Genomic DNA, 13,896 nt, shown 5'->3' on the forward strand with positions numbered 1-13,896 from the left:
TTAAATGCAGTTATTTGAGCAGAGCTATAGACTACAAGTTGCAGCTGTGTATGCAGCACTACATCTGTTGCTTTGGATCACAGCCCTTAGCAGAATTATAATGAAATAAATGGAGGAAAATATTTAAAAGCTTATGTTGCGATTTTCTTTTAAGAAACGCAATATGGTTTTTAAACAAAATTGATTAGATGTCTAAAGTGCCTAAGCAGTAGTAGCAAAACTGGTTTCAAACCATTATTACTCCTAAATTTTAACTGATCATGAGAATTTGAAAGCATTACTTTAAATACACCATAAGCGCTGTGTGTTTAAGGCAAAGAAGGGGCCTTCTAGATTTTGCTGGACAACAATACCACATCAACTTTGGACTGCTGGCCATACCGACTAGGGCTGACAAGGGTTCGGGCTGAACAATATCTAGAAGGCTATAGGTTCCCCAGCCCCAGGTTTAAGGACATATAATGATTCTAGGAAATTTGAAGGCATCAACATCGAAATTCTGTGCATGCCTTTTCAGCTCCACTGAACTCAGTGGGATTTACTGCTGAGTAAACAAGGACAGGATTGTGCTGTAAGAAAATCAAATTCAATTAATGAGTTGCCATGCACAGAATTTGGGACAAGTTCCAAGTTACTGTCTTATTTTTGAGCTTGATTTTGTTTCATTTTCTTACTATATGGGACTTCATACAACTAATTCAAATAGTAATTAGTAAGTGCCACGATTAACCAACAGCCATCAATTCATCCCCAAAGGCGAAGCCAGTGTTAGTAAAGCTCTTTCACTGATGAACACTGAGTTTCACAACAAATTTTAAAAGTTAATATTGACATATGGGAAGCAGAATGCACCCAAGTGGATGTGTGTGCCTTAGCTCTAAACTACGGCCTATTTGGGATGGATAAAGTGCAGCTCACAGTATTTTCCATCGTATTAGCTACTCTTATAAATTGGGTGGATGGATGAATGAATTAATCTTCATTATATAATCTTAAGTAATTAATCTTCACATTCTAGCTATACCATCAGTGTATGGATACCCATTCATGGCTCTGCAGTGAAAGTCTGCCAAAAAATCAGTTTCCATGACCTGAAAGGCAGAGAAGTGCATGTACCAGAAGATTTTTAATTTAATTTTGTGCAATTTGTTACAAAGGTGGCAATAAACAATCCATTTCAGTTTGGCTGGTGTCCTTGGTTCAATCTGCTATCTATCATCTATCTATCTATCTATCTATCTATCTATCTATCTATCTATCTATCTATCTATCTATCTATCATCTATCATCTATCATCTATCATCTATATCAAAAAGCCTTGAAATTGTCAGTATTTGCAAAGTCACTAACAATGGGTGTTTTTTAGGAGGGGGAAATAAACATCTGGATCTCATCTGCATGAACTCCAAAAACCATTTATTAGTAGCTTAAAAAGGGATGGGCCTCACAGAACTGGTTTGGATTATACCTCTACAAGTTGTTTTCCAGCTTCTCCTTCCTTCCCACTTACTTGGCCTGGCAGCTACAACAACAACAACGGTACAGAGGTCTTCAGTAGGCTACTCCTATTGAAACTGTAGGATGTTTCCTGGGCACACAATGGCTGTTCAAAGGACTTGGGCTTCTTGAAATAATTACATTTCTTAGCAAGATGCTAGGAAAGAAGGAAAGCATACAGGAAGCCTTCCTATGTTGCAACCACCAAATTACATAGTGGACCAAGCTACAGGGGCTTGTGGAGGAAATTGCTTGAGCTTTGTCACACTCCATGTTACTGGAAGCACAGTAGCTGCAAGCTGGGCTCAGAATTTGCTTCAGAATAAAAACAAATTAAAAACAGAAAATAATTTGGTTTGCTAAGCTCAACTTCCAATAACACCATAGGGATGGGGTTGCCCACCCCTGGGCAAAAAAGGAAGGGCCAATCCTTTCGCCTGCAGCATAATATAGTTTTTTTAAAAAACAAACAAACTGCAGAACCAAACTCATAAGACAATGAATCCAGCTTGTGTGTTTGCTATATTAGCTTTGGATAAGTGTCTAGGGAGCACATTAGAGAGGCACTTTCAATTTGGAGATAATAAGGCACTCACTGAAAATCACAACATCCAGTAGCCCATTAGTGAGAAATGATTCAAAGCACAGGTGCTCTCGTGTTATAGTCCGCTCAACCCAGACTGCAGCTGGCAGTGTGTTTGGAAGAACATAGTCTTTGCTATCCAAAGTTGGGTGTCTCCAATTTCACGTGGAATAGATATTAACACCACACTGGGGAAATACCATTCTTTTAAAAGGACATTTTTAAAGCTCCTACAAATGCTCACAACCGACAATTTATACTATTCCAAATTATTGTTTTCTGAGTCTGTACTCTAAAAAGTTAAATCCTGCTAAACATTCTAAGCACTCAAAAACATTTTTCTTCTTTGAAAATGATTCCTGTATTTAGGATCTAAAGCAAAGCAAACTGAGTGTTCTGCTCAAAATGAGTAAATGTGCCTTTAAAAAACCTAACTGAAACAATTACTAATTATGATTATCATGATAATTTTAGTTCACTCATTATTTCTACCAAAATAAGTGCAAAAAATAAGGAGAACATGTTTATTTTTCTACAAAATATATAATGTACATCACGGGCACCTACCACCAATTCCTGTGGTTTGAATTGCAATGAATGGGAGTAGCATAGGAAAATCAGGCAATGTTCTTCTGCAGCTCCAATACATTTTTTTAAAAAGTGATTCTTGTTCTGGAAGGTTCCTTGGTGTGTTCTCTACTTTCCCACTGGAAAAGATGCTTCACATATACAAATTAATATATAAGAAACTGTTGCAAAAGGTTTTGTTCATGGTTCTTTAAAGGGCCTGACCTAAGGAGCACATTTAAGTGCACCACAGTGGTTTCCATTTGAGTGCTAGGGCTTGTTTTGTTTTTGCACACCTCTTCACCTAGCACTGGAAGTTGTTTCTGAGGTTTTCTCACTTTGAGGGAATTCTTCAGGAAAGGGGAAAGCTCAGAAGTCCAACTGGGTACAGAGACCCTAAGCAACTGTTTTAGCTGGAATAAGCTCTGTATCATTCTACTAGTGTTATAAATCAAATATTCTAGACAGTGTACTGGTAATATACAGAACATTAAAAGGGACAGTATTTAGCACTATCAATGTATTATAAGAACCCGAGGGGCTAATATTGCTTGCCATTGTTATCATTACTCTAAAAGTGAACATTTTCTCTTCGGAAAGCTATAGCAATAGTGCAGACGATATCCTCACAAATTAAAACGTTCTTGATTTATCAGCAAGACACAGCGATGGGCCCATCGTGGAACTGCCAAGTGGAAATGCACCTCATGTAAGCCACTGCTCTTTTTCTTTGCTGTACTTTTCAGACCACTTACGAGTGAGCTCCAGATAAATATTTGGCTTATGTGGCTGATAGTCGAGGTAAACTGCCTTTCCAGTCCTCTTTGGAATGGCCTTTTCAATCTGAGTTCCTTCATGCCATTCATTGAAAGAGGTGATAGAGATTATTTCAGGGCGTACTAGAAGCGCAGCGCTGAACGCAGTCTCATAGTATTTGCCATTGACGCGGTTCCGTGTGTTGTGGCTGTTCCATGGTCGAATGCTGGTGTCTACATAGCCTGGGCCCACGCTTGGAATAAACAGCAAGTTTTTCGTGTCACAAAAGGCTTTCAAACTTGGCCAGTTGTGATGGCTTGAGCCGTAGGAGAAGCCGTTGGTGGCAAAATATGTATAAATTCCGTCAAAGCCACTTCTATGGATTTCATGCTTGTGTTTTTCTTCCACAAGAAGGGCAATGAATAAGCTATCATAGGGTGTATTGCGTATACTCTGGGATCCAGAGACAGTAAGCAGATTTGCCCACATTTCAGGGATTGTTATATAAGAATCGTAGACATAAAACATGGGAAGGGTTCTACCTGTGCTGACTTTATGTCTGTAAAAGGCTGGATGGGCTCCATATCTAGAAAGGAAAGAAAGTAACCAATATAAAGTAAATAACATTCATTTTTGTATCATTGGGTATTAAGCAGTGTTGTTTGCTCTTCCCAAATTTATTTCCATTCAAATGTGTCATCACCATCATTAGATATAGTAAAGGATGTACACTTGTCAATGTAGTTATGCACAATTAATTTTATTTAAATTAGTCATTTCCACACTATGAAGAATTTTTTTTTCTACTGCTCTGCTTCTAATTTCATATTTCATGATACTTCAGCTAGTAAAGGCTAACTAAGGGTCTAGCAAGGCAGGAAGTTTGAAAAACAGCCTTAAGACACAGCAATAAATATGAGAAGACTGGCAATTGAACCAAATCTCTCTGACTTGAACAGGCAGAAAAAATTCAGGGGATTTGAACAAGAAGCAGAGCTATTTGTGTGGATTAAGAACGTTAATTGATAGTGTACTGCACAACGAAACAAAATCTCATGAAAAACACTGGACAGAGTTAAGTTGTAACATCAACATTCAAATACTTGAGGAAGTGCTTACTTGTCTATGATATACTTGATGTTGCTGTACATACTGCGATCATCTCTATCTTTGTATGGCTCAATATGGAAAGTGACCTAAAAAAAATGAAATATTAGATAGGTGTTTTTAAATAACTGAATAATCTCAACATAGTGAAGGTCAAACACTTCTATTTATGAAGTTCAAAGGTGAGTCAAAGGTGAGTCAAAATCACCAGTCAAAACATTACTGTCTATAAACAGAAGGGAGGTATCAGCAGGCTTAGGGAAATACCAAGGTTTGCAGAAGTTATTCTTGAAATCTCCATTTTGAGCCTAAATATTCTGAGTTTGAGCCATAGTTGCACAAGCAGAAGCTGTAAGGTTTTCCTGCCTTCTCCTCCCCAGTATAGAACCCCCTGAGGATCAGAAGACTGCAGGAAACCACTGAAGGCTGTTTGCATCAAAAGCTTGCACAAGCCACCAGTTTAGTATATCTTACCACCCACTCCAGAGGTAGTTCTTCGAAACAGCTGAACCACATATAACACAATTATGCATGACAATGCAATTAGCTGGCACTTACAGAGATACCAGTTATGATAAAGTCACTTTAGACAAACTGTGATAAATATAACTTTCAGTCCTATCACTAGGTTGTGGTATTCATTTGGAAACCAAATGAATTAAGAATAGGCGATCGGAATTTGGTCAAGATTTGTATCCAAGATTATGAAGTAAGGAGATAAAATGTACAGCCTGCGCAAACCCTTTGGGAACTGTATTTGTTTCAGATGCTGTTTTACTTTAAAGTGCATCATGAGACAGAAACCTAGCAAGGGCAATGCGAGCAAGAATAAAAACTCCAAGCAATTCACCCCAGGAGAGTTATGAACTTAAACAAGGAGCAACATGTTCCAAGTGTTAGTGCAACATAGCACTCTATTATAATTCACAATTCAGCAGAATAATGTAAAGCCAATAGAAGTGCATGCAAAGTAACTCAAATATACTCCTACACAACAACCACAACAAAAATGTAACTGTGATTAATATAAATTGCATTTCTAACAGGTGTGGGGAACCTTTGACCCTCCAAATGTTGCTATTATTTATTAAATTTCTATACCACCTTTCATCTGAAGATCACAATAAAAAACACACAAAAATACACAGTATAGTAGCAAACAAAGCAAGCAAGCAAGCAAACAAACAAAAACAATAACTCTAATCATCCTGGCCAATGGTTGTAATTCAGCAACATCTGGAAGGCTAAAAGTTCCCCGTATCTGAGGTAGAAGTACCAACTAAAGAGTTGCTTTTGTGGTATTGTAAGCCTAGCAAGAAATATACAGAAAAATGGCTGCACCTCATTTGCCAGGCACTAAAAGCACAATCCTATGAGTGTTTCCAGAAGCACCCAGTGCACCATTGTATGCAATCTGTGCACTGGATTCAGTGGAAGTGACTCACAGGTTAATGGGCATGCATTGTAGCCTATGAATTCAGTGGTACTTCAGAGTAGACCTGTATACACAGAAGATTGCTCTTTAGCTACAATAGTGTAAGATACTGTAGCTAAACTGGATACACAACACTAGGCTGTTTCCTAGTTCTATCAATGTAGCACTTCACCAAACATTCCTTAGCTTGGAATTCTCAAGCTGTGGTCTGTGAACCACTAGTGGCCTGCAAGCTTTGTTTATGTGGCCTGTGGAATGTCCACATTAAATATTCATATTTATTTTCCATTGTATTTTATTGCTTCTTTTCCTCCTTATATCCCAATTGTAATATAATACAATACAAGAAATAAAAGGAGCAATAAAAACACGATTAAAAATCATACAGCATCCAGCACAGCACATTCCAATTGCTCTAACACTCAGGGTGGAAAATCGTTAAGTGGTCTGTCAAGACCATCAACAATTTTTGATTGGTTCATTGGTGGGGAGGGAGTTTGGGCAGCAGCACCTTAGCCGCAATGAAATTACATGCAATTAACTCAACTCCTCAAACTCTGATAGGACAACTGTGCAGAGAGTTTAACTTTAGAACAATCAGTCCATCATATCTGCAACTTTGACAAGTCTAAAACTTCAAATAGTGTACCTTTAATTTGTACTTATGTGCAATATCCAAAATGGTTGGTACCAGGGCATCAACAGGTTCTCCATTTTCATCACCCATTCCAGGTGGGTACCAAGAAAGGGCCAATACCCCTAAGGAACAAAATATACATTTTACCTATGGTGATGTTTAACCAATTTGTATTGGATGTTTTTTTAAAAAAGCAATTTAGCAAACAAAGCATGTACAACTACTTTGATATTTCAGTATCAAACATTTCAACACATAAGCCAATAAAATTGAGTTTCTTTAGCTATCTTCAAGTATCTCCAAGTCACCAATTAAATCACTACTGTACTAGCTTTATTGTTTGTTTGACTAATTTTTAAGAATGGGCAAAAAATAATCCTTACACTATCAGGTGGTAGAACAGGGTAGGTCTATACCCTTTTCATGCCTAATGGTTGGAATAGAACCTTAACAGACAGAGGAAACCAGCCTGTGGGGACAATATGGCTCCTTTTACAGTGGAACCTTGTGTTACGTACCGTCCCCCTTGCGAACGCTGCAGGTTATGAGCTCCGCTAACCCAGAAGTAGATGTTCCCGGTTGCGACCTTTGCCTCGGGATGCGAGCGGAAGTTGCGTGCTGGCAACACGGAAGCAGCGGGAGGCTCCATTACTGAAAGCGCGCCTCATGTTATGAGCTGTTTCGGGTTACAAATGGACCTCCGGAACGGATTAAGTTCGTAACCAGAGGTACCACTTTATACGATTCCAACTCATTTCTTGTCCAGTAGGTATGAATCATGCAACAATCACCTCTGTTTGTATCTGTCTCTAAGTAAGAAATCAAGGGAATGCTGATGGATAGGTCATATTTTTATTTTTATTTTTGAGAATGAGAGGCAAGGAAAAGCAAAGTGTAAAAAATTGTCTGTTTGCAGGAATAGGAGAAGTGCAACTGTATCTGTTAAACAGCCTTAAAATTGTGTTTTAAGATGAATTAAGTAAACATCATTAAAAATGTGTGGGGAGGTGAACAGTGGGTGGGGTGTGGCCAAGCAGACAGAGGACAGAAGTTGAGCTCTGCAAAAGTACCAGCATTAGCCACTGAATACACAGTTGAAGTGGTTTCATTTTTCAGCTGCTCTGCCCTTCTGCCTCTATACTCAGGTGGCCTTCCAAGGGAGTGACTGAACAAACCAGGATGCCCAAGCTGGGATGCATTAAGAAACCAGTTAGTGCAAACTGCAGCTGAAAAGCCAGCTTCAAACTGTGCTTATGGATCCTCCTTTGTCAACTCACAAAATCCACGATTAGTGAGTAAATTTCAGTACAGCAATTAATCCAGAATGCGGCAGCTAGACTGGTGACTGGGAGTGGCCGCTGGGACCACATAACACCGGTTCTGAGAGATCTGCATTGGCTCCCAGTACGTTTCCGAGCACAATTCAAAGTGTTGGTGCTGACCTTTAAAGCTCTAAACGGCCTCGGTCCTGTATACCTGAAGGAGCATCTCCACCCCCATCATTCAGCCCGGACACTGAGATCCAGTGCCGAGGGCCTTCTGGTGGTTCCCTCATTGCGAGAAGTGAGGCTACAGGGAACCAGACAGAGGGCCTTCTCGGTAGTGGCGCCCGCCCTGTGGAACGCCCTCCCATCAGATGTCAAAGAGATAAACAACTACCTGACATTCAGAAGACATCTTAAGGCAGCCCTGTTCAGGGAAATTTTTAATATTTAATGCTGTATTGTTTTAAACACTTGATTGGGAGCCGCTGGGGAAACTCAGCCAGATGGGCGGGATATAAATAATAAATTATTATTATTATTACAGGTGTACAAGCAGCCATAGTTTAGCTAAACAGAACAGGTCACAAGTCTAGTAGAAGGCGATAGTCCACGTAGTTACCTTCCAAGTTGCTGGTTTCAATATATTTTTACTCAATCCCTGAAAAAGACATTTGTGATTCATCCTAATTGTCATATCCCATGGAGAAAACAGTTAATAATGGGGAAATTACGTAAGACTTTCTCACAGTTCAGTTTCAGTTCAAAGAAGGGGGAAAGTGACTTATCACACCAAAGCTCTGAATTCAAAACGCTTAATGCCATACAGAAAAATAAAATACCATTTACCAATGGAAGCTGAGCTCATCTGCTTCATGTGCTCTTCTATGACAGAAGGGTCTTTGGAGCTGTAAGGTCCAAGTTCAGGATAGAAGCTGGAGCCAATATCCTCCGGAGGACTGTGCCTTCCTTTTGGATAATCACTTGCAATTTTGGGATCCCAATGTGTTAACAATGGGTGGTTCCAGTGAATATATTTTCCATCAAACTGCGGTGTCCCATACCAGCTGTAGTAAAACACATGGAAGTTGTAATTTGGGGAAGGCAGATGTTCTTCTAGTTTCCTTACAGAAACGGTGGGTTTTTTTAAGTTCATTGTTAAAGGGTGAACATTTTTTGCGTGTGTGAAACTTTCTTCCTTAGCTCCGCTCTGCACGTTGAACTTATTTCTTAAATGTGTTGTTCGTTGCTGAAAATCTGGTAACAGGCCAAGGCCAAATGGATCTCCAAACCCAGCTCTTTCAGGTCTCAACGTTTTCAAGGCCATCATTATGGAGCATATGAATAAAATAAAGAGCACCAGAATGATGCACGTTCTCCTGCGAAATCTTGCCATGATGTCATTGTAGTCCAAGGCACACGTAGGCGGCTTCTAGCTGCCAATGATTTAAAAAGCATAATGTTAGGGTTTGAAATGTTGCAAACAATTTTTTAAAAACTATTTAACATTTGTAAAGCACCCTAAAAATTTCTAAGCAGTCCCTTCCTGCAGACTCAACACATAAGAGACAAAAACATGAAATAAAAAAAGGTTAAGACTAGAAAAAGAAAGCAAGGGCCAGATCTGGGTCCCCCTTACCATGATGTCCTTTCTTGGTCTCCTGGCCAGGATAACATTTCTGGTGGGAAACAATATCCCAAAAGCTGTTCCTCTGGCCTATGGATGAGTCCTTGTCTTGTTTTCTTTAGGCAGGCCTTTGGCCCACAAGCTAGCTTCTAAATAAGTTTACATATTTCCCCCCACCGTTTGCCTCTTGCAATCACCCACCACTTAGGCGTGGCTCTCAGAAGGGTTCCTCAGAAGGGAGTATACCGGTAATCCATGGGGTGAAAAAAGTTTGTCCATCCCTGGATTACAGCATTACTTCAGTCACCCAATGACATCAGCCATTCTAACATAAGGAAGAATAGCCTTATGTCGGCTTGGTACAGAATTTTGATTTTCAGTTAAAATGTAGATACAACAATGAATCTTCATTCAATTTTGCTGTATAATAAACATTCTACAATTGTTATTGGATTTATCTATTTGGCAACAAATAACTCAGGAGTTAACAATACTTTTTTTAACATTACTGTTCTTTTATTGTGTTGTGTAGCATTTAATTTTGCATTAGTGTTATGGTGGTTATGTTTTTGCTTTTTGAAAAAATATGTCCCTTGCTAAAGCTATAACAAATAAACTGTGAGGTGAAAGAAAAATAAAAACTGTAGGGATGAAACTTGATGGACGGAATGTTGAGATAAGAATGAGAGGGAACAATAAATTCTCCGTGCGGAATAAGAAGCTTCACAAATGTTAGGCTGACTTCTAAATATAGTCAATTATCATCCAGGACATGAGATAGCTTGTCACAAAGACACAAGACACAGAGAAGCACAAGACACAAGCAATTTATCACTGGCAAGTCCACCTATTGTCTACCAAAACCCAAGAGAAACCTGGTTAAGTGGGGGGGGGGGGCAGGGAGAGGATGTTCTCTACCTGTGTAAACATTCCAAGCTTTCAAGCATAACAGAGGCAAGGAATGACATTTGATGTGCATGTTCAGTGCACAATTACACATTTCATGTTCAAACTCTAGCCCCTACACCCATTTTCAGGAAGGTCACAAGACTCCTACACAGTTCCATTACTAGAAAATGAGGTACTTAAAAGAACAGTGTCACACCTTTTCTCCTTAGTGTAATTTCACATTAGAAATACAATTTTTTCTCTCCTTTGAGTACCAGTTTCCAGTAGTTTAAGTTGTGTTATTATTATTGGAAAATAGGGTTGATCTAGACAAGGTTCATAAAGATATCTTGTTTAAGAAGAAAATCAATGCAATAAGAAGATTTATCCTCAACATTAATCAAATAGACAATGTTCTACAGTATATTAACATATATTATAGAAGCACAGGAGGTTCTTTCATTGTAAGCCTCAAAATTCTATAGCTTATAAAAATGCCGTCTGTTGAGCTAATAACTTGGCTTACGTTGTCTAGGCTGAAGAGGTCTATGAAAGTGCCAAATTTCTAACTGACCTGAAAAAGGTTGCCACAGATAATAGAGTAAGTCGAGAAGTGCTGAAAATTTACACTTTGCCCCGTCCCCTGCTCTTTAGGAACACAGGAAGTTGCCTTATACTGAGCCAAACCCACTGGTCTATTCAACTCATTATTGTCTGCACTGACTGACAGGGACTCTCCAGTGTTTCAGTTGCAAGGCACTGAGTTGTGGCCTTCTGCTATTAAGACCACATACTGTATAACTGATTTCAATACAGAGTTTTTACATTTTTGTAATCTGCCCCGACACTTTATTTTAAAGGTCAACTAAGACATGTAATAAATAACGATTCTTTCCAATTTTGGTGAAACTTGCTGATCTATTTCATTCAGGCTTCTTGTGGAGCCCTCACTTCCACTGGCTTGGTGAAGTTCTGAAAAGCTACTCAAAAGTTACTAAGATTTCCTCTCTCATTAAAGTCCATGGTAAACAAGAACAGGCACAGGGCTTATGTTCCAGGTCATCACATGCATTGGTGGAGTGTGCATAATCCTGCCCTATCCCACAGTGAACCCACTTCCACACACTCCACCCCACACTGAAACTGCCCCCACATATCCTTTGCTTCACACTTAAAGCACCACCACAGAAACAGACACAGAATTCCACACACAATCTCGATACACACCCCATACTTAAACCCACCCCTACCCCCTGCCTACCACCTAGTGTTCTCATATTGGGAGAAAGGCAGGAGCGAGGTAAACAGCAAGTTAACTTTTAAGGTCTCAGGGAGTCAGTCTGCCAGGCAGCAAGATTACTGAGCAAGAGAGGATACTACCACCCTGTGCGGACTTACTCAGAAGCAAACTTTTCTGAACACAGAGGGTGAAACCTATTCATTTGCTTATTTCTACACAGCTACTAGCTTGTTTGTGTTTTGCTTTTACAGAATCATTCCCCACACTGAAAATACCACAGGGCTACAACTACAATTAACAGTTATGAAACCATTACTTCTCTATTTAGCAGAACCCATTATTTCAATATATTTTCTTTTCATAAACTAAGTAATACAGAACCAGTACAATGTTGGGTATTTTTGCTGGCCCCAGGCACTCCATCCTCCCTTGCAGGATTGGGCCTGAAAGACCAAGGAAAAGTGGAGGTGCATGGAGGCAAAGTTGCCAGTAAGCACAGTCTGTGACAATGTACAACCTCCTTGCTGATCACAGGGTATATTTCTTAAGGTTTCATCAGCCTTAACTTCAAATATCCTGAGTTCGTGGAGTTTGAATCAACATGAGAAAGCCTTAACTCGTATTTTAAAACTGGCAAGTTTTTTGATCATTTAATATATAGCACACACTGTCATCTGTGAATATAGTTTGCAAACAAATAATGTATATACAGTTTTGTACTGAGCTGTATCTTATGACATTTAAAGTAAAAAGCCATGACAGCTATTCCACACAATATCAGCTACTTTATCGGCTGAACCCAGTTTTTATAATACTGTATACGGAGAGGAATTAAGAGTATAGTATACTAGTTGCTCTTCTGCGACATTAGTTATATTACAATGTAACACCTAGTTACATTAGTGTAAGCCCTATTATAACAACTTTTCTTATATCTATTTAATCTAACAAAGTTGTCAAAGTTTGTCAAAGTCACAGGCTGGCATGACATCTGTTAGAAACCGTTAACCCCTTCATCAACCTCTCTGAACGGCATGCAAACAGAGCTCTCTTTTGCATGGGGGAAAATGCACCCCGTGGTTTGGTTCTGGACGAAGTGCCAACCCTTGACCACTTCCACCCCAAACTGAGCTCAACGTCAGTCTGGGTGCTTACTGCAGCTTGGGAATTGGTGAGAGGCAAGGAATAACCCCTTGCAAAGCTCAGACCAAATATATAGAAGAAATGAATTTAATCATTGCGTGTATGTATGTATGTATGTATGTGCACGCATAGGCGGGGTGCATATCTTGCCGACCCTAATTTTATTTTATTTTTGGTCCTCGCGACACCCCTGCGAGGATGGCCTAATTCACAGCTGGGATTTGAGCGCGAGCCTCCCCAGCAACGGCTGCGCCCGCGCACCTATCCAGGCGCCTTACCTACCCAAAAGGGCAGGTAAGCCCCGCAAGCGCTACTTCACCTGGCCAGGAACGGCTCTCGGCGGGGACGCCTTCCGCCGACCACCTCGCCTCGGGACCCCCATTGCTCGACTCCCGCCCCCCTCGGAGAGTCACGTGAGGCGCCTCGGGCGCAAGGGCAGCCTTTCACCTCCCCCCACCCTCCAGACCGCAGAGAGGACCCTCCCCCATTTTTGTCGCCGCCGCCGCCGCCGCCGCCGCCGCCGCCGCTGTCATTGCCAAAGCACAGAAGGAGAACAGGCAGGGTGGAAGAAGGAGCCCCCCTCCTCCTTCCCCCTCTCTCCCCGCCTCTCACTTACCCCGAGTTCAGAGCCAGAATCCGCAGGGACTGGAAGGTCAAGGGTCCTGCATTGATACTGGGGGGCGGCGAAGGGGTTGAAATAGAGTTGCAAGCGGGGCCAAAGGCTAAGCAGTCTCTTTTCTAGGTCTAGCTCCCCCTAGATGTTGATGAGCTCTCACGCGCCCTCTCCGCCGAGCATGCGTCGTAGCAGAGGGAGAAGCCGCCGCTTGCCCTTAAGAGCTACGTAGTAACTATCGCCGTTTTTAATCAAGTGCCTCCTCTTTGCGGCGCAGCCTAACTATGCCACACACACCCCGCCCCAGTCCCTCGGAAGATGCTGTGCGGCACGGCGCGCATGCGTACCGCGCTCAACCTCCGATGGAACGTTTTCGCTTAACGGGGAATCTGCTTTCCTCCTCTATAGAACCCTCCGCGCCCGCTTGCTGTGGGTCTTCCCCCTGTGCAAAAAGAAAGTTAAAGCCCAGAGTGGGACTTAACCTCCAGCTCGACATCCCAGTCCTATCCACACAAGAAAATAAAATAAAAGCCCTAATAAG

The 13,896-nt window shown here is 40.9% G+C and overlaps 1 protein-coding gene across 4 annotated transcripts; it reads right to left on the bottom strand.

Annotated features, from left to right (window-relative positions):
• Positions 1-2,590: 2,590 nt before the first annotated feature.
• MANEA (mannosidase endo-alpha) lies at positions 2,591-13,540 on the bottom strand. Of its 4 annotated transcripts, none has more exons than XM_028722999.2 (5): positions 13,359-13,540; positions 8,694-9,276; positions 6,595-6,704; positions 4,523-4,599; positions 2,591-3,989 (listed from the first exon to the last, which is right to left on the bottom strand). In XM_028722999.2, exons 2-5 carry the CDS (start codon positions 9,238-9,240, stop codon positions 3,353-3,355), a joined length of 1,371 nt encoding a protein of 456 aa, XP_028578832.1. In that variant the 5' UTR covers positions 9,241-9,276; positions 13,359-13,540; the 3' UTR covers positions 2,591-3,352. The 4 variants fall into 4 exon arrangements, with proteins under 4 accessions (XP_028578832.1, XP_028578831.1, XP_028578830.2 ...); XM_028722998.2 differs by having other exon boundaries at positions 8,694-9,280; XM_028722997.2 differs by lacking the exon at positions 13,359-13,540 and adding an exon at positions 13,062-13,162.
• Between the last annotated feature and the right edge of the window lie 356 nt (positions 13,541-13,896).

This window comes from Podarcis muralis, chromosome 3 (genome assembly GCF_964188315.1).
Source record: "Podarcis muralis chromosome 3, rPodMur119.hap1.1, whole genome shotgun sequence".
In the NCBI taxonomy this organism is placed as follows: domain Eukaryota; kingdom Metazoa; phylum Chordata; class Lepidosauria; order Squamata; family Lacertidae; genus Podarcis; species Podarcis muralis.